This window comes from Symphalangus syndactylus, chromosome 3, assembly GCF_028878055.3.
Source record: "Symphalangus syndactylus isolate Jambi chromosome 3, NHGRI_mSymSyn1-v2.1_pri, whole genome shotgun sequence".
Taxonomy (NCBI): Eukaryota; Metazoa; Chordata; class Mammalia; order Primates; family Hylobatidae; genus Symphalangus; species Symphalangus syndactylus.
In genome coordinates, this window is record NC_072425.2 from 112,895,711 (window position 1) to 112,917,607 (window position 21,897).

Below are 21,897 nucleotides of genomic sequence, written 5' to 3' on the forward strand. Positions count from 1 at the left end.
GGGACTCAGACTGTAGGCTACAAAAACAAACACTCCTTAGAATGTGGCCAATAATTCGGGCAGATCATGAGGTCAGGAGATCGAGACCATCCTGGCCAACATGGTGAAACCCCGTCTCTACTAAAATCCAAAAAAATTAGCCGGGTGTGGTGGCGTGCACCTGTAGTCCCAGCTACTTGGGAGGCTGAGGCAGGGAAATCGCTTGAACCCGGGAGGCAGAGGGTGTAGTGAGCTGAGATCACATCACTGCACTCCAGCCTGGCAACAAAGCAAGACTCCATCTCAACAACAACAACAACAACAAGAACAACAACAAAAAGAATTTGGCCGATAATTAGGGAAGGCAATAACAAATAGTTCCTTGAATATATACTTCATTCTTTAATCTCAGTGCTAAATATAATACATGAATTTCTCATTCAGCATATTTTGTTAATCATAAAGACAAGTTTATTATAATAGTTATATCCTGTAATTAGATTCAAGAAACAGTGGTACAATTTCTACCTTGCTCACCACTTCTTAGCAGCTATCAAAAGCAATTTTACTTTGCTTTAAGACAAGCTTGAATTCATGCTAAATCTCTGGAAGTCAAATAACATATTAAGGTACGTCAGTATCTTTTTCAGGCTTTTATCTTTTCTAAAACCAGGGACGGTTGATAGAGTTATCTAAGATTTAGGACAAAATGCAAACTAACCAAAGGATAATTGTTGGTATATTTAAAAAAAAAAATAGTTATGTTGGTAGTTACGTTTCCTACTTCTTGTTGTCAGCTACTATTTTTGCTCAAGTAGATAAAACAAAAATGATATCTTTTTTCAGAGTACAAACCTGCCTGACTAAATGTTTTCCCATCCCAATGTTTCCAATTGCTTAAAGAGGGCATACACTTCCCCTCCTAAAAGGATTGTGGCACCTACTTCTAACTATTAAGAATTATCACTATTTTTATAGCCTTTTTCCTACTACAAATTGTCTCCTGAAACAGTTTGAAACAAAAACTGCTTCCAAAACTTTGGGCTAGTAGTACTTCTAGGAAACAATACATTACTCAACATTTAAATAAACATTTAAATAGAGTATAATTTAAATCTAAATATTATATATTTTCCTTTGAAAATCTGACAGACTTTAAAGGCTAAACATTAACATTTCTTTCTGATACAGCAAAGCCACTTCAGCAGAAGTTCTTAACTAGGAAAGCCAACTAGAGTTTAAGAAAAATATCCAAGGAGGAAAAAAATGACTCTAGATGAAATGCTGCTGTTCTAAGTTAAGGACGTCCTGTCCAGCGTCTACGTCCATCCCATATGGTTGTGAAGCTTTAGCTTCAGGGCACTCAGCTGAGAAGAGTATACATGGAGCTGAAATCCAGGTTTGCTCTGTTCTCCAAGCTGTGTACCCTGGCATGAGCTCCATCTGCCTGGCAGCAAAGGCACTTTCTGTCTCGTCCACAGGCACTGCCAGCTAGCCAAGATGTGTGGGGCTATCTTCTCAAAGGGGTGCCTTACTCTAATTTCCAGAAACATGCCCCTGCTAAGACCTGCGGTAGCTATGAGAATCCCCCACTCATAAAGTAGTCAAAATTTTACTTCCAGCACACATGTCCTTGAGAAGTCTGCCTGATATCATGCTTTAACAATGATCAAGCCACACTATTTACTTACTTTGCCCCCAAATGTATTTGCATTGTCTATCCCTGGTTTTGCATCTTCCTCCAAAGCAAATTCCCTAAAACGGAAAAGCAAATACCCATTAGCGATGCAGTATCTGCTTATGTCAGATAACTGAAAAAGAAACTATGATTGGGAAAAATAATAGATGAATAGTAGAAAGGCCTTTTATCTTCAGAATTGATTACAAACATTTAAATTGATCTTCCTATTTTGATAAGATTTCAGTATTCCTTTTACGCTGGTACATGTGAAAAATATAGGTAAAAATGAAGTGACCTACCTGAACACCATCACATGAATATCCATCCATTTTATGAATATTAGGGGCACACTAGGAAAAAGAGAACAACTATGAACAAAATGCAGTGCAAAATATAAGGTTGAGCTAAACCCTTTAAAGTTTTCACTTTTAAAAACATATTTGTTAATATGGCTAGTCCCTTATACCATCTATAAAACAAAATGCAAAGGAGGTCAAGAGAAAGCAAGTGGATGTTCTTGAAGTCTGGGTATTTGGTAAAAAAGTAAATTAAAAAAAAAAAAGAGAAAGCAAGAGGAAAAACAATGGGTACACTTGCCCCTGAAAATATGAATCTACCAGAGGCAAAAAGTTGATTACATAGCAGCAAATAAAAAGAATGACTACAATAGACTCAATTAATGATACATTTACAAGCATCTTGATTCATACAGATACACTATTTTTCAGAGCAAGAAAGAGAAGGGGATAAAAAAAGAAATAAGGAGTAAGTCTGCATAAATGGAGCAATAACTACAGTTTCCTTTCTTTTGCCATGAGAAGAAACATAGCCCTTATACTAAAAATAATGACTTTCAAGCCAAAGTCCACTTTAAGAATGTCAGAAAAGGACACACTTTATAATCCTACTTTTTTCCTTGCAGCAATTATGAAAAATTATAAGGCATTATTGAATGAGTATAAACAGAGAGCAAAGCATGCAATTATGTTGCCTCTTTGTCTTCTGGTGATATCATGTGCCATTTTCCAAAAACGGAATACCAAGAGAGGAAACTGGCCAACAGAGATGAAAGTGCGGCCAAGAAAAGTGATGACACCAGAAGTGAAATGCAAGTTGAACTTGTAAATGGAGTTATAGAAAAAAAATGCTGACTGTGGGAATGTCAATACTGCAGTTCAGAGCCTCTAGACATGCAACCAGAGGAACTTGCTGAAGGAGGACTTAATGACTTCGGTGAATAAGGTGATTATGACATATAGGTGACGATGTCCCAGAGGGGGTAATGCCAGCAAGAAACTTCACATTCACATCTTCACGTCTCTCAGGGATATCTCATGACATTGAAAGCACAAAGAATAAAATGTTGAAAGCTGATCCAAACTTAGAAAAGAGTGACAGTTCAACAAGGCATAGAAAATATGCTCACTCTATATCATAAAGCTTATAAGAAGGCAAGCTCTATTCAAACTATTCCTAAGGTTTTTACGAAGAAATAAAATCCTTTAATTCTCAATGTTTCTCTTTTAATGTACAGTATGCTAAATCAATACTATTCTTTCACCTCCCTATCCATTTAAAACCAACAGTAAGAGAGTTTTTAATAATCTGACAGCATTTTTTGAAGACTGCAAAACAACTGCAATATTTTCCTTTGATTATTAAAATGACTTTGCATGGTCTCAGCTTGCATGGTCATTTTTATAGTTTGGCACTACCCTTCAAAGTGAAGACTGTCTGTATGTACAGTGACCATTTTGAAATCTGTGAACTCCCACCAAAGTTTATTCAATTTCTCTAGCTTGTCTATCTATAACTAAGTGCTATAAAATTCAAGAGCAGCTATTAATGGCTGAGGCGATGCAAGCTGTCATAGATAAGAGTCAAGAGAAAGAAAAGGGTCCTCTCTAAGAATCCAGTGTGCTTGTGAGTCCCTGCCTCCACTGACTTCTTGTTCAATCAGCTGAAGAGAAAGAGTTTTTTTGTTTCTTCCTTTACTAAGTAGATGAAAAGAAAATGCCTTGTACTACCTACTTAATACAAAAACAAAATAGTTAAGGCATGCACGCAGTCCAAGGTTAGTTCAACGTTAAGACAAAATTATGTTCGACATCTGCTCAAGCTTCAATCACTGAAACTTAAATTCCTAAAAAAAATAGAGAAATGATGTGAAAGAGACACGAGCATCTTGTTCATTTATATTTCTCTTTGAGGGTCAGTGCACTAAAGATACCCCCACTTTTTCCCACAAGGTTTAGAGCAGTTATTTTGTAAATTACCTGGCTTGAATTTCCTGAGCATGTTTCACGAATATCACAATCATTTACTGCTTCTCGGCACACAGTGCCCATAGGCTGAAACTAAAATGAACAAAAATCAATGTGTGAAACTGTAGGGAGAAAAAAAAAATCTTACAATATCATCTAAAAAAATAACAAAATGAAAATTGTTTGGCTAGAAATACCTTAAACTACTGTAAGATGGTAATCTGTCAAAACCACAGTTAATGAAAAAAATTTTATTTTAATAGTTTTAAGAAACAGTTTCTTGTGTATGATGTAATTTCATAGTCATTACACATAAGCCTTATATTATACTGCTAAATTCCACAAGACAGACTGGTTAGTCCAGGTTCTAGTAATTTTTCTGTACAAACAGCGAATTTACCCTTTACTCTTCATTCTCACTGACACTTTTATCACATTATCCTTTTTTGCCTTATCTACCAAGAATTTAAAAATTACATTTTGGGTTGAACCACAAAAATTAGATTTTCTGACAAAGCTATTTCCTCCCATGTTCTTCTACCCTTCTTCTCCCCTGCCTCATTTTTACATGGATTTAGATCTTAGTCTTTCATTCTTTTCTAGTGTTTCTATTATTTATGCCTTCGTATAGGCGTTTTTGTTTTTCTGTTTTCCGTCGTCTCAAATACTTCTTGCAAGTGTGAGAGTTACACAAATAAATGTGTAACTTTATTAGGTTAAAAATGTGAATTGCAGGAGTACTCATTAAAACGAAACAGACCTGAGATATATAGTTAAAGTACTTCCCCTTCCCTCCTCAATCCTTCTCTTTTTCTCTCTCCAAAATGCTAGCATTCAGGGCTGGATCCTTACATGCTTCATCTCTGCTCACACAAAGGCACATGTTATTCTGCTTCCCTCACTTTCTAGATAAGCTTTACCTTCTCTAGCTGCTCAGAACCCTACAGGCATTTGAGTCTCCTGCTGTTCCTAGAACATGCACTGCCCACTATAAACTCCAATCTAGATTTCAACAAGTATTTTTTTTTAGAAGATCCAAACAAAATATGTATTCATTCATCCATTCATCAAATATTTAATAATGTGCCAAGCACTGTTCTAACTACTGGGAACTCAATGGAGAACAAAACACAAGAACCCTGCTCCTCAGGAACCTGCATCTTAATGTGGGTTAAAAATAAGGAAATAAGAAAATTTAATTTCATATGTTTCTCTTCTTCCTTGGGACTGAGGCAAGCCAACATTTTAGAATATCTAGGGTAGAAATATGAGCAAATTTGGGGTAGTTTAGAGGAGTGCATAATATTCAAGAAGTTCCAGGAAACTTCTAAAAGAAAGAATAGTGAGGGAGGATTTGCACTAAGTGCTAGGATACAGCAGTATATAAATCAACCAAAATCCTTGCCCTACTGGAACTTGTATTATAATGGGAGAAGAAAAGTAATAAACAAGTAAACAAGCACTCTTTAACAGCAGTGGTCTGCAAACTGTGGCCCATGGGTCAAACTTCACTGACTGCCTATCTTTATAAATAAAGTTTTATTGGAACACAGCTATGCCCATTTGTTTCTATATTTTCAGTGGCTGCTTTCAAAGGTAGAGCTGAGCTGCAACAGAAACTTTATGATCACAAAGCCTAAACTATTTACTATCTGGCTCTTTATAGAAAAAGTATGCCAATGCTGGCTTATAGATACACTATTATATATATATGTAGAAAAAAATAGAGATACACACGGTTTCTTATCTTTTTCTTCTATTCTCTCTCCTCCATTCACTGTCCTGCCTCTGGCTGCCCTAGGAGTCTAGGGTGGCAGGTGAGAGTTAGGGAGGATGCTAAAGAAAGTGGCAAAAAAGATCTCACTTGACTCTTGACTGGTACAGCTATAACTTACTTTGAGGGATGGCAGTCATGCCATTTTATTTTATGTATTTTAATAGTATTATTTTCTACTTGTTCCTTGAAATAATTATATCACAGGGAGCCTAGCTGTATAAATCAAAGGGAAAATGGTGTAATTAAATACATTTTATAGATGGGCAGACTTAAAACATTGAGGATTAAGATAAATGATTCAGGATCTCTTGCTACGGCAGTGGAAAAAGCTGACAGAATAAACAGGGGTGGTAGCCAAAATCAAAGAATGTCTTTCACATTTGGTTTAATCTTCTTTTTAACAGAGTGCTTTCAGAGATCTCTGCCAGTGCCTGCTTGTCTTAAAAAGCTGCCAGGAGACACAGTGGTAGAGTGGAAACAACAGAAACTGCTGCCAGCAGATCTGGGGCATAACTGTACATCCATTCCTTACTGGATGAGTGAGCCTGTGTAGAGGTTATTTAACTTTCTTGAGACTGAGTTTGCTTAATTGTAAAAATCAAGATAATAATGCCCATCCCAAAAGTGTGCTTGTGAGCACTATCTCAGAGAGTGGTCTCAACCAGGGGTGATTTTACCCGCAAGGGAACATTTGGCAGTATCTGGAGACATTTTTGGCTGTCCCACCTAGGAGGGGTGCTGCTGGCACCTAATAGGTGGAATGCAGAGATACCGCTAAATATTCTACAATTCACAAGACATACCCTTACAACAAATGATTATCCAGCCAAAAATGTCAATAGTGCCAGAGTTGAGAAATTCAGATATAAGATGATACAAAAGTTCTTAGCATAATCTCTGGCACACAGTAGATACTTACTATGAGTTTCCTATCCCATCCTCCTTTAACTCATTAGACTAAAGTTACTCAATCAGCAAATTATCACTAAGAGAGTGCTGTGCATATTTATTCATTCAATCAACAAATATTCACTGAGAATGTACACCAATTACTGTCTAAGTGCCTGGCTCTGCTCCATGAAATGTACAGAGTAAAGTGAGAGACAGATAGAAATAATGTAGACTATTACACCAGATTTTGAATGAGAAAACAAGAATTAGATTTCTTTAGGGGAAGTAAGCCTCAAATGTTAGTCTTGTTGTAAAGGCTTAAATATTTGGAGATAGGTATGAGGATGCTGCTGGGAGGATGAAAACATAAAGTGTGTAAAGATGCATTCTAAACTTGCAGGACCAATAATATATGCATGGTATTATCATGTCTCAAAGTACTCCCTTGCTTCCTCAGCAGCTAGTGCAAGAGATACACCAAGCTGAGCAACAAGAAAAGACCTACTGAACGTCTCCTTGGCTTTACCAAGAAAGGTAAACATCATTTAAACATTAGTAACACCTGGTTTCATTTAATGTGCATGCTCCACAGAAAGTATGGAAAGGACAGCCTCTGAAGATTAACAGGGTTCAGGCCCTAGTTCCCCAACTTACTTGGTGTAAGACCCTGGGCAAACTACTTAACCACTATAAGCCTTAGTATTCTCATCTGTTAGATGGGAATAATAATAAGCAACTACACCTCATAAGATTTTGTGAGGATCCTATAAAGCACATGGCACTTAGTCATTTAATATATGTTAGATACTATTTTTGTTATTAGATTATATTTACCCAGGCTTAATGATTTAATCAAGTATGTCCTTTTTTTCTGTCAAATGGTCACTAATGTTTATTTACCTTGCACTTTTTACAGCAAAGACCGTCACTGCATTGAGAGTCTTGAGTCAAGGTGCATTTCTTACAACACTCTGCTCCTTCAAGGACACATTCCTAAGGAATATAAGCATTTTCAAAACATCAGAAAATGGTGTCACTTTCCTGAAAGTAACAGGATATTTTCTAAAATAAATGTACAAACTCACAATAATTTTTCTTCCACAAATCCTATAAAATTCCAGGCATGACATTTGTTCCATACATCTCAGTGTGTGGACCTGGAATGACCCTGAATTACCTAGAAAATATCATCAAAACCACCAGACACTTACGGCCGGGGTTCCACAGTCACACTCCTCTCCAGTTTCAATGAAGCCATTGCCACACTCAGGAGGATCAAGAAGCTGTGAGGAAAACCAAAAAGTGAACTAAAATATAGAAAAATCAACATCAAAGACTTTGAGAGACCATAAGTGCCATACCCAAATACACCTGCCCTGCCAGTCATTCTAAAATATAGTTTTATTTTCCTAAACTAGAAAGCATGAGCTCAGAACTTGGAACTTTAGAACAGAAGTGTCTACTTCTGTTTCCTTTTCATATTTAATATACATAGTATATAGTTTACCTATATATTTATATATATAACATACATACCACATAGGGTCTGGTAAATGTCATCAAAATTAAAGATGATCTAACCATTCACTAAAATCAAGCCAGACTCTCTCCTGAAAATTCATTTCAAACTGGAAGCAGGGGATTTGGAGTCAGATGTCTAGATTAAAATCTTGGCTCAAGTACTTATCTTGGGTAAACTATTTAACATCTCAGAGACCTTAATATCTAAAACAGGAATAATAATAGTTGTCCATCTACATCAGAAAATTGTTGAGGATTAAGTTTAGTCATCTGTGAAAAATGCTTTATTACTATATCTCCTTCTGATACAGGAAACTATTTCATAGACAACGAGAAAAGCATAAAAAAATTAGTACATCCATTGATCGACTTAATATAAAATACAGCTCATCCTATTAAGATAGTTTTGTAGCAAACTAAAATTAAATTTTCCCCAGAGATTGAAGCAAATTTTGGCCTGTCCAAGAGTATGTTTTAGGTCTGTTTTATTGTTTAGCTCTTCATCAGTTTTGTTCTCTTTTGAATATAATGTATCCTATGGTGACAGGCAAAATTAGTAAATAATTGTTATATGCCAGATACATAATATTGATTCAAAAGCTAATCAAAGTTTACATATTATAGAATGAAAATGTACACACACCAGGAAACAGATGGACATACACGTGCACACATACACTTTCATAACTAATTAGAGGAAAAAAACAACAAAATAAAGAATATATACAACAACAACAAAACCCATGTGATTTTAAATATTCTTTCTTCTACAAATGAGTCAACTTTTGTCTATATTTCATTTTTGGTTGAAACTGATCATAACAAATAAAAAACAGCAAAAATGGAAACTTATCCAAATGATAACCACACTTATTATCTTACTCTGGGTCTATAACAATCAATTATTTTGGTAAAAAGACGAACTGTTTAGTATTTATGGCAGCAGTGATACAGTTCAAATATTCTTTCCAATCTTTTGAAGAATCTTAAAATTGTCAATTTGCTTTGCAATTCAGTATGATACATTTTCTAAACTACACTGTAGTGAACAGAAAATTAAACCAGGTAAATTAAATGATTACAAAGGCAATGGTTCATATCCCTATGGTGCACAGAAGCATTTCACAGTTCACATAATTCACAAGGACAAAGCATTCTTTTTTAACATGCAAAGTCTTCAAAATGCAGGAGGAAGATCTTTCTAGTCAGTAACCAGAGGATGTGCTGCAAGCTGTAAAAGCCTGTGACAAAGTCCAAGACTTTCTCCATTTCTGCTTTAAGAAGACTTGCTTTTCATATTGAGAAATACTTGTAATTTTAACATACTACTCATTCTGAAAGGCAGTGGTAGGGAGTGATGAGGGTAGATATGCCCCCACCTTCTACGTGTATGGGTTGTGATTAGGTAACCAAAAAAAATAAGCATCAAGAAAACAAAAAAGAAAAGTAATAAAACCATTTTTGTAAACTAACTCTGAATCATCACTTGGCTATATAAAAAGAAAGTGGAAATTTTTCAGACAGCAAACACTGTTATTTCTACCTGCTTTCTATTCCCATCAGAATAGCCCAAAATGCCCAACATTAAAGCTGACTTTGAATATGCAGATATATAGCATATCTAGAATATGTACATATAGGGCAAGTTGAAAAGGTCTCTAAGATTCAATAGCTCAAAATGTGTATTTATAATATTTTAAAAAGGTTGATAGTTAATATTATAAACCTTATTAACCATACTTATTACCTTAGAAGGTTTGTTGAAAAGGCAGGCACCACCTCCACTATTCAGGAAGTCATGATACTCTTCAATATTACACTGGGTGAACTTTTTAGGAAGATAATAGCTATAAAAGAGAAGAAAATCAATAGCTGGGTTCAACTCATCTTTCTCGTTTGTGAATGTCTGTAAACTTAACACTTATAATTGTATATTACTCTTTAACATGGAATAAAGTCTACTTATGTATGACATTTATATTCAATCTATAAGAGTTTTGTTCAATCAATATTATTTCTTTTTTTTTTTTTTTTTCTGAGATGGAGTCTAGCTCTGTCATGCAGGCTGGAGTGCAGTGGCGTGATCTCGGCTCACTGCAAGCTCTGCCTCCCGGGTTCATGCCATTCTCCTGTCCCAGCCTCCTGAGTAGCTGGGACTACAGGCACCCGCCACCATGCCCAGCTAATTTTTTGTATTTTCAGTAGAGACGGGGTTTCACCGTGTTAGCCAGGATGGTCTCGATCTCCTGACTTTGTGATATGCCCACCTCGGCCTCCCAAAGTGCTGGTATTACAGGCATGAGCCACCGCGCCCGGCCAATCAATATTATTTCTAAATTCTTCATTTGGTGACTAATAGTTACTGTGGGTTTTTCATTATTTGCATGTACATTCAAGATAAATCAAGGAGGGTTGGGAAAAATTTATTTCATAATGAGTCTTCCCTAATATTAAAACTGAGCTAGAATCCAAACTGCAGAGCATTCCACAAAATAACTGACCTATAATACAAATGTGTCAGGTCTTAAAAGTCAAAGAAAGAGGAACTGTTCCAGACTGAAAGAAGCTAAAGAGACACAAAAACCAAATGTGATTCCTTTTGCTACAAATGACAGTATTGAAACCTGGCACAATCTTGCATGACGGCTAAGAATTAGATAATTTTACTGGTTGTATAGTGGTTATGTAGGAGGATGTACTTCTTTGTAGAAAATGCAAAGTAAGGTATTTAGGAGTAATGGCATACTAAGCAATTTATGATCCACCAGACAAAAAGTTTCTTTGTTATTAATCTTGCAACTCTTCTTCAGATTTGAGGTTGTTTTTTAAAAAATGTATTCTTAAAAAAACTAATAAAAGGTCAATAGAAAAAAGATCTTGATTAGAGAATAATTTGGCAACATGCATTAAGAATCTTCAAAAAGAGCACACCTTTGGATCTAGTAATTCTACTTTTAGAAATTTTTCTTTTTTTTTTTTTTTTTTTTTTTTTTTTGAGACGGAGTCTCGCTCTGTCTCCCAGGCTGGAGTGCAGTGGCGCAATCTCGGCTCACTGCAAGCTCCGCCTCCTGGGTTCACGCCATTCTCCTGCCTCAGCCTCTCCGAGTAGCTGGGACTACAGGTGCCTGCCACCACGCCCGGCTAATTTTTTGTATTTTTAGTAGAGACGGGGTTTCACCGTGGTCTCGATCTCCTGACCTCGTGATCCGCCCGCCTCGGCCTCCCAAAGTGCTGGGATTACAAGCGTGAGCCACCGCGCCCGGCTAGAAATTTTTCTTGAGGAAATAATTAGCTATGTGCACAAAGATGTATGAACAAAGATATTTGTGGTGGCATAATTTATATACAGGAAATAACAAAAGCATAACCTAAATGTTCAACAGTAAGAACTGTTAACTAAACTGTGATATATTAATAAAACAGAATACCATGTAGTTATTAATGATCACAGTGTTGAAGAACAGACTCAGAAAAATGCTGACTATACAGTGTTAAATACTGAATTAAAATACAGCAGTATTTTAATATCAACCATGGTTATTACTGGAGAAAAGCCACCAAAATTTTATTTTCTATATTTTTAAAACATTGTTTTACATTGAGCTTTGATAAAAAGGGAAAAAAAAAAAAAGATAAGAATGAGTAGTTTTTATAAAGTTTCCCAGTAGCCTGCAAAAACTGTCCATTTATATCCCTACTTCTTCTAAACACAGTAGTTAATACTTCATTATCAATTAATGGAATTTATAATGATTATTTACCCTAAACTCATTTTTAAAGTACTTCATGCCACACTCTCCAAATAAAGCTGTCTTGGGTTTAAGTGTCTGAACTCCTTTACTTCCTTCACCTCCACTTCCTCTAAGCAGACAAGGAGGGTTTCCAGATACTACAGGAATTTAATTAACTTGAGCAATCAGCCTGTTTTACAGCCTCCTGCCTTGCAGCCTGCTCTTTCCCACACTTTGTGTGAAATGTGGTCACCTAGTCAGCTGAAACCAGCTCCTGACAAACACTGACAATTTATAAATGAACCCAAGTAAACTTTCCTCATTACCATGCTAAAGTCTCCACCACAGGAGGAACTATAGCTTCATTACTATAACTTGAAACCTACCTGCAGGCATAATGATTCACTGCATCTGCACCACTGGGACCCCTCCTCTACATGCAATGACACACCCTCTCTCCCCTCCACCTCCCCATAAAACCCTCCTGTTGCTTTCCCTCAGGAAGACACTCGTCTAGAGAATACTCTCAGAGCTCTCTTTACTTGTGACTAGTAATAAAACTACCATTGATCAAAACCTGCATTTTTTTTTTTTTTGAGGCAGGAGTCTCACTCTGTTGCCCAGGCTGGAGTGCAGTGGTGTGATCTCCACTCACTGCAGCCTGGACCTCCTGGGCTCAAGTGATTCTCCCACCTCAGCCTCCCGAGTAGCTGGGACTACAGGCATGTGCCACCATGCCCAGCTAATTTTTAAGTTTGTACAAAGTTTCCCCATGTTGCCCAGGCTGGTCTCGAACTCCTGGGCTCAAGTGATCCTCTCAAAGTGCTGGGATTATAGGCATGAGCCACTGGGCCAGCCAAAACCTGCATTCCTGTGAAGAGTTGTTTGTTCTTGCCAGGCAAAGGAACCAGGTTTTTTTCAAGTAACAAATCCTGACAAGACATAAACTTTATTCTTCATTTGAAAGTTTCTTACACATATTGTAGCTGCACCAGACCAATCTGGTTCAACTTTTATGTAATAATGTTACGAATTGTTTTTCAGTTGCCATGGACCCTCAGGTCACATAGCCTGACCATGCTCAGATGAACCAATGGTGCAACCACAGGAGGAACCTAAGTGCTCAGCTGAGAAGCAGGGACTGAATTAAGCAGCAGACACAATGATAAAGTTTGTTGAGATTTGTCCCCTCCAAATCTCATGTTAAAATATGACCCCAATGTTGAGAGTGGGGTCTAATGAGAGAGTCCTCCCAAGAATGGCTTAGTGCCCTCCAAGAGGAAATGGCTGGTAATAAGTTTACACGAGATCTGGTTGTTAAAAAGAGCCTAGCACCCCCTCCCTTCTCCCCTGCTCCCTCTCTTGCCATGTGACACACCTGCTTCCCCTTGCCTTCTGCCATGAGTAAAAGCTTCCTGAGATCTCACCAGAAGCCAAGCAGATGCTGGTGCCATGCTTGTACAGCCTGCAGAACTGTGAGCCAAGTAAGGCTCTTTTCTTTATAAATTACCCAATCTCAGGTTTTCATTTATAACAATGAAAAACAAACTAACATACACTGAATGACAGGATATAGTATCCAATCAGATTGAGCTCTGGCATCCAGTCCGATCATGCCTCCAATCAGATCACACCTCATTACCCTATGCTTATAAAACCTGACACAGCCTCCAGCTCAGGGAGATACTGCTTTGGGAACTATCCATGGTATTCTACTTGCTTGTTAAAAGTAATAAAATCCCTTTCATTTAATCTTCCTTGGTTATGACAATTAAGTTGATAACCACTAAGTGAGCAACCAAGCCATCTGTTTTATGGTAACAATATTACTTCCTTTTTTCCTTGCAATGCTTTTACTCCAGCCAATGTTTTTATCACCTTTTCCTCTAATCTACCCAACATATCTCTGCCAGAGTTATCAAATTTAAATAGGTCTTTTTTCAAAGCCCCTCCTTTTATTTATTTATTTATTTATTTATTGATTGATTGATTGATTTAGAGATGGAGTCTCACTCTTGTCGCCCAGGCTGGAGTGCAGTGGCGTGATCCTGGCTCACTGCAACCTCTGCCTCCTGGGTTCAAGCAATTGTCCTGCCTCAGCCTCCTTAGTAGCTGGGATTACAGGCGCCCGCCATCATATCTGGCTAATTTTTGTACTTTTAGTAGAGACGGAGTTTTGCCATGTTGGCCAGGTTGGTCTCAAACTCCTGACCTCAGAGGATTCGCCCACCTCGGCCTCCCAAAGTGCTGGGATTACAGGCGTGAGCCACCATGCCCAGTCCCAAAGTCCCTCTTTATCCTACTGGTCAAAACCTGAGTTGGATCCATACTGCCAAAGTAAAAAGTCACTAACTCTTAGTATAGGATTCTTAGAAGTCAAAGTCTAGTTAAGCCTCCTACAAAGGCCTCTCTGTAAAAGCACCCTCAGGGGTCACAGCCACCCACGCTCCTGCCCACTGCAGAGCTGGGAGGAAGCTCAATCTGTTCTCCAAGACTTGGCAGTGACAGTAAACTACCCGACAGGGAAGCTTTTAAAATATATGAACAGTTGAAAATTTGTGGATTGTTCTTACCTTTATTTTGCCACATCTGACTTCTAACTTCTGAACGGTTCTGTATTCTTAACTATATAAAGCCTTATTCCTCTGCCTTAACATAGCCCCTTCAAATATCTGAAGGCAGATATCATGTCTCTCTCCTGCCTCTGCCCCCAAAACTTCTGTTTCACAGAATAATATAGCTATTGTATTCAGTGCATTCTTCAAATTTTAATTTTTATATCTTTAAATAGGACTGAAGGTATTCACTTCAACCCTGCTTTCTAATATTTAGCTGTACAGAACTTCAGAAAGTAGAAATGGTAGGGAATGTACCCATGGGAACAAATGTCCATAATTACTGCTATTTGGTGATATTTGGCATAATCAAATTATAGCATCATATCCCATAGTTTTATACAAATGGCTTTTCTCTTGCTTGCATCTCTTTAATGTAAGAAGAATTCCAATGTACACAGCTGTACGTATCTGAAGGTAGCCATTTGACTTTACTGTATATTATGCTTAGTGCTATGCAGATTATCTATTAAACATTTTAATAATCAGGATAATCAAATATACTATGTAGGATTTAAAAGACAAGAATCTCTAGTATGAAATTTAGTAATTGTAGAAACTGCAACTATAGAATTTTTATCATTCCTCTCATTACTAAACAAAAAGTCCAAAGATTTTTGGAGAAATATTTTACTTTATTATTACTGTTATCATTATTATTATTATCATTATTATTTGAGACAGGGTCTCATTCTGTCACCCATGCTGGCATTCAGTGGCACAATCATGGCTCACCACAGCCTCAACCTCCCCGGAATCAGGCGATCCTCCCATCTCAGCCTCCCAAGTAGCTGGGACTACAGGTGTGTGCCACCACACCTGGTTAATTTTTGTATTTTTTGTAGAGATGGGGTTTCGCCATGTTGCTCAGGTTGGTCTCAAACTCCTGGGCTCAAGTGATCTGCCTGCCTCAGCCTCTCAAAGTGATGGGATTACAGCCATGAGCCACCACGCCTGGCTGGAAAAATATTTTAAACAGATGTTTGCATATATATTCCCTCTATCATTTATTTTCCTTGTTATACATATCCTGCAAGTTCAAAATTCAAACACAATCAAGAAATATTTGTTGAAAATCAAGGCCGGGCGCGGTGGCTCACACTTGTAATCCCAGCACTTTGGGAGGCCGAGGCGGGCGGATCACGAGGTCAGGAGATCCAGACCACGGTGAAACCCCGTCTCTACTAAAAATACAAAAAATTAGCCGGGCGTGGTGGCGGGCGCCTGTAGTCCCAGCTACTCGGAGAGGCTGAGGCAGGAGAATGGCGTGAACCCGGGAGGCGGAGCTTGCAGTGAGCCGAGATTGCGCCACTGCACTCCAGCCTGGGTGGCAGAGTGAGACTCCGTCTCAAAAAAAAAAAAAAAAAAAAAAGAAAAAAGAAAAGAAAAGAAAATCAAGTTTGTACAAAGGATTATGGTTTGAGGTCTGAAATATGTGTTAGTATAATAAGTAATCCCTCAAAAATTTATAACTAATTTGTGAAAGGAAGCATAAGTACACATGATTAAATTCTAATGCAGGGGTTAAAATTACAACAAATCTCAGATGGTTAGAAATGTGGTTAGATAGAGAAAAAAGGGAAAGGCATTCCAGATAAATAGAATACACTGAGGAAATCAAATGAAGTTGGTAATTGATGTGCAATTACGGTGAGCAAGTATTTAAGAAGCTGAAAATCTATGTAGTATTATGGTTAGCAAATTGAGAAAACTAGAAACTCCTGTACAATTATGGTAAGCAAACCAATCATGAATAGTAGGGGAAAAGGAGATTGCAAATGAAAATGAAGAAAGATTACGGGCATCTAAATAATGAAGTTAAGATTATGAACCACATTCTTTAGACATCAGAGACTCACAAAATTTCTGAGCAGGAGAATGGCATTTAATGAACAAGAGTTGTATATTAACAGGATGGATAAATCTCGCAAACATCATGTTGATAAAAAAACAGCAAGTCACAGAAGAATACATACAGCATGATGTATTTCACATAAACTGAAAACATGCAAACCAAATGCTATGTTTTACTCCAACACACATACATACTGTACAGTAAAAGTATAAAGAATGACTTGAGAATGATAGGAACCAAACTTAGATGGTGGTTACCTTAGCTGGGGCTGGGGATTAATAATGGAGGACACAAGGGAGATTTAACCACAAATGCAGTATTTTACTTTTTAAAAGCTGGATAATGGGTGTGTAAGTGTCCACTGTTTTACTCTTCATACATCTTTAATGATGATGATTCCAAGCTTATCATTATTGTCCTAGTTTAAACTTTTATTATCTCTTGCTGTTACTATTTTAGTAACATTCAAAATTTTTTTATTTCCATAGATTTTGGGGGAACAGGTGGTATCTGGTTACAAGAGTAAGTTTTTTAGTGGCATTTTGTGAGATTTTGGTGCACCCATCACCCAAGCACTGAGCCCAATTTATACTCAGTATTTGAAGTGTTATTAAAATAATAACAGCAAAAGATGCTCAAAGTGTAAACTAGGGCAGTAGTAATAAGCTTGGAATAAAAGGAAAAACTGTAAAATTTATTTACAGGAATAAAAGACAAGCATTGATGACTGAGCGTGTGAAGGGGAGGCCAGTGATGGCTTGATATCAGCCATTGTGGGAATATTTACACCTCAGAAATGTGAGAAAGCTACAAATCCAGGCTGTTTTCTAATTTTTGTTTTTAAGAGTTAACTTACCAGCACACTACTGTTTATAAACCATTTAATTAGAATTGAAGGAAATAAAAGGAGAGGGAATTAGCAGGTAAGCCATCAAAAACAAAGTTGTCCCTCATTTCTTACATTTATAGCCTAGATGTAAGGCTAAAGAAAAAAAAATCTCTGAGGTCTACCAACTCAATTGACATCAATTGTTTTTATAAATAAGAGGTTATTTTGCAAAAATATTTTATAAGTGCTAGATTCCATGCACTAAGTTATTGAGTGTCATATTCCTAAGAAGACAACAGCACAGCAGGGAATGTAAGACTGAGTTATTTTCAAATACAAGTGGCTCACCCAGTGTCTCCCATTATGCACCCGGACCACGTGTCCTCACATTTACATTCACCTAAGAGAAAATTAATACACATGCCTTGTTACAAAGTGAACACAGTTGCATTAAAGTAGTTTCTGTTTTAAAATCATTATCTCCACTTTATTCCTTAAAATACCTTTTACAAAGTAATAACTTCTTTCTAATTCATCTTACAATAGTTTTTTATGTAATTAATATACAACAAAAATATACTTTGACCCTATCAAGATTATATAATTTTTGTCCAAAAAAACCCTTGTATTTTAACAAATGGCCACATTTAAACCATTTACTTAAAATGGCTTAAATGAAAGACAATCAAATACCAATGGAAGAATGAAGAACTTTATGGCACTATTACAGGATCTCAGTTTCACAGGCCTTTATGAGAACTATTATAATTTCTTGACCATTTTTGAAAGTCTCTGCACACACCAAGGTTTCTGGTAGAAGGCAGTGTAATATATTATTGGTTATGCAAAGGGCTTCAGAATCAGAAATACTAGGGTTCAAAACCTGAGTTTGCCATTTGACATATGTGTAATCTTAGAGACATTATACTTGTAAGATCTAGTCACTTCATCTGTAAAATGGGGCTAAAAATGGGTGTCCTGTAGAAGTATCTGGAGAATTAAATGAGTATCTAAATGGAAGTAATACTAGCACTCAATCATCTGGCATATAATAGGTACTCTATACATGGTAATAGCTTTTTGTTTTTTTTTGAGATGGAGTCTCGCTCTGTGGCCCAGGCTGAAGTGCAATGGTGCGATCTTGGCTCACTGCAACCTCCGCCTCCTGGGTTCAAGTGATTCTCCTGCCTCAGCCTCCCGAGTAGCTGGTACTACAAGAGCCTGCCACCACACCCGGCTAATTTTTCTATTTTTAGTATAGACAGGGTTTCACCATGTTGGCAAGGCTGAACTCGAACTCCTGACCTCAGGTGATCCACCTGCCTCAGCCTCCCAAAGTGCTGGGATTCCAGATTATAAAAATAATATTTATAATGTTTGTTACTGAAATAAAATGGAAATAATCAAATTTTTATGGTAAATACATAGTATTTGACCATTCAGTGTAAAGTGACTTTACCTACTTGAGAAAAGACATTCTTCATAGATACCAAACCTAGCATATTTTACTAGGTCCATATATTAACTAAGCTTTTTATCAGGTCTGATCCTGACAGGGAAATTCTACCTCTGTGGCCATGTTCAGAGATATTTTAAATAAAACATAAAAAAAAGTACATCTGAAACCTATATGCCTAGAATTCTCTACTAAACCATTAATGATGAACAAACTGGGCTTATTTTGTCCCTTATAAGGTTAAATTCAGCTTGAATTTATTATCACATGGCTTTAAAGTTTATCACAGTCATAGAAATTTCCACCTATAATGTAAATATTTCTTTGTATTACTTTGGAAAACAACAGTTTGTGCCCTGGATGTTTATCTTTTACTATCGTTCAAATTCTTTTCATAAAGCAACTAAATCAAAAAATTTTACTCTCCAAAATATTTCACAAATAGTCTATTTTAAATACAACTAACCACACATGTACTAAAACTTACCACTTGCTAACTTTCTTTTGTCTGAGATTATACCAATATTATGGGCTAATGACTGGGCAAGTGTAACAGCCATTAAATCAGTTTTCCCAAACTGAAAAACAAAAACAAAAATAAAATATATGTAAATCCAAATTGTCACTGACAAAGAACCAGAGAAAAATGTCACAATATCGCTGAAAATAAGTAATTTCTAAGCAATTTCTTTAGAAGAGGCTGAACACACTGTAGCCAGCACTGAATATGCATTTGGGAAAAAGTAGTAAGAAACAAAAATCCATGTTTGATTAGGTCTTACAGGGAATACTAGAAGTCAGGAAATAATCACAGCTTTTGGGTTTTGGAAATGTATATCTGAGTCCAAATTTCACCAGTGACATTCTTGAAAAATTCAATATTGGTATATAATTAAATCCATCTTTTGGATAATACAAAATAAAATTAAATCTGTAAATTTTTTTAGAACTTGTTCATCTTTGTGTCTAGTTGTAATCCTGAAATTCTCCTCAAGTGGAATGGAATGCAGCTTCAGAAAACAAATGAAATGAGTAACAGGAGGTAGTGATGATCTTTGGCCAATAGAAACTTAAGAAGAACTGAGGATATATTTTTCAATTTGTAGCCTCTCTTAAAAATGCAAGCATTTTCTTTTCGATCATCTCTAGTAGGTTTAGTGCCTTAGGAGTAAAAGAAACCCTTTGGAAAACCTACTCTATTTTTCTTATCCCCAAATCTGTTAAATACTAAGGAAAAAATATCCAGTTGGGTTGTTAGGTGACAACCTGATGCTTCAGGGAATTATTCAATTCCCTGGAACATCATTCAAAGTGATAAATAGGGCCTTATTTTCAATGAAGGTAAAGGTAAAGCTTCTCTCAATTTAATCTGTAAGTAGCTTAATCTGGAAATTATTCCAAGTATAACATGATTATATAATAATTATCCCATATTATCTGCCATTATTTCCCCAGTCTGTCCTCTGGTCACTTATAGTAACCATATTAGTTTTTTATATTTTTTATTTCATTTATTTATTTATTTATTTATTTAGAGACAGGGTCTCACTCTGTTGCCCAGGCTGGAATGCAGTGGTGCAATCCGGGCCCAATACAACCTCTGCCTCCCAGGCTCAAGCCATCCTCCCGCTTCAGCCTCTCCAGTAGGTGGGGCTACAGGCACACGCTACCACATCAAGCCTATTTTTGTATTTTTGATAAAGACGGGGTTTTGCCATGTTACCCAGGCTTGTCTCAAACTCCTCGTCCCAAGCAATTTGTCCACCTCAGCCTCCCAAAGTGCTGGAATTACAGAAATAAGCCATTGTGCCAGGCCACCATATTGATTTGTAATATAGCAATCTAACATCTGGAGTATGTGAATACTGAGAAATTATCTCTTAAGTATGAGGAAAACATTTTCAGCCATCATACCACTTTGTATTGTACAGATGTTCACACCTACTTCATTCACGCCTCCTCCTTTCAGCAACGAGCAAATCCCACCAATATAAGCTGCCCCGCTCCGGCTACTCTCAAATTGACTTCCCCTTTTAGAAAAGGAAATGAAAAATGCTTACTGTTCACAGTTCAAACATCATAGCACCTCTCATTATTAGTTTACTACATTTATTTTCTCAATATACATAAGATTTCTACACAATATATTCATGTTGCAAGAGAAGAATGTGAAAATTGTTTACACACGTAACCAAAGAAAAAGGTTTATGAGGGATGTTTTCTCACAAGATTAATAAATATCTTAAATTGAAGTTTATCTATTAAAAAATAATTGGTTGATATGATGTACTCTGATAAAGACACAAAATCACTTCTCTGGTATTTCTGCCAAAAATACGTATCTTAACATCAGGCATTCCCATAATGAGGAACAGTCAATAAAATAATTGGTCTATACTCTTCAAAAGTATTAAACTCAAAATAGACAAAGGAAAGCTGAGGATATCTTTCAGATTAAAGGAGACTAAAGAGACATGATGATTAAATGCAATGTGTGATCCTAGATTGGATTTGGATGAGGAAAATTAGCTTTAAAAGACATTATTGAGGTAATTGGTGAAATTTGAATATAGACCATGGGTTACATAAAAGTATTATGTTTGTGTTAAATTTTCTGGTTTTAATAATTTACTGTGGTTATATAAGAGAATGTCTTTTTACTCTTGGAGAATATATACTATTTAATAATAAATCCCCAGTAAGTGTCTTCAACTTACTTTCAAGAAGTTCAGGAAAAAAAACAAAAACAAACAAACAAACAAAAAACTGAAGGATGGATGAATGGAAGGAAGGGAGGGAGAATGGAAGAAAATTATGAAACAAATGGGGAAAATGTGAATAATTGATGAATCTGAATAGAGGGCATATGCAATTTCCTTGTAGTATTCTTGCAACTTTTCTCTAAATTTGAAATTATATATAAAGTTACCCCAAAATACATCTTTTCTTCCTTTTATAACTTTCTTCAACAGCTCTGACTTTAGATGATAGATTTTTAAAATTCTACTATATATAATTTGCTATTACGTCAAATATGCATGCTATCAAAAAAAGAACATAAGAGTGAGAAAAAATTAAAAATAAATTCCAGAAATACTAAGCTCTCATCTTAGAACCAAAAACAGAGAAAACATTAACATTTAAAAGACAGTAACTTTAAAGAATATAATTTATCTGCAGTTAAGAATACTATATATGAGTATTAGCAGTATTTTTACTCAGTAAATGCTCTATTTAAATATCTTGAAAAATTAAATAAAACAAACATTAAATAATAAAATAACTCAAAATTAAAACT

At 36.3% G+C, this 21,897-nt stretch overlaps 1 protein-coding gene across 25 annotated transcripts in view; it reads right to left on the bottom strand.

The window, feature by feature from the left end:
- ADAM22 (ADAM metallopeptidase domain 22) overlaps nucleotides 1-21,897 on the bottom strand; it is a 266,920-nt gene that overhangs the window by 50,335 nt on the left and 194,688 nt on the right. For all 25 annotated transcript variants that reach the window (XM_063636418.1, XM_055272813.2, XM_055272811.2 and 22 more), the window contains 9 exons: nucleotides 20,545-20,629; nucleotides 19,087-19,177; nucleotides 17,492-17,543; nucleotides 9,861-9,960; nucleotides 7,804-7,875; nucleotides 7,493-7,585; nucleotides 3,937-4,017; nucleotides 1,960-2,010; nucleotides 1,671-1,734 (listed from right to left, as the gene is read on the bottom strand). In XM_063636418.1, the coding sequence (XP_063492488.1) occupies nucleotides 1,671-1,734; nucleotides 1,960-2,010; nucleotides 3,937-4,017; nucleotides 7,493-7,585; nucleotides 7,804-7,875; nucleotides 9,861-9,960; nucleotides 17,492-17,543; nucleotides 19,087-19,177; nucleotides 20,545-20,629 (689 nt within the window). The remainder of the gene's footprint in view (nucleotides 1-1,670; nucleotides 1,735-1,959; nucleotides 2,011-3,936; nucleotides 4,018-7,492; nucleotides 7,586-7,803; nucleotides 7,876-9,860; nucleotides 9,961-17,491; nucleotides 17,544-19,086; nucleotides 19,178-20,544; nucleotides 20,630-21,897) is intronic.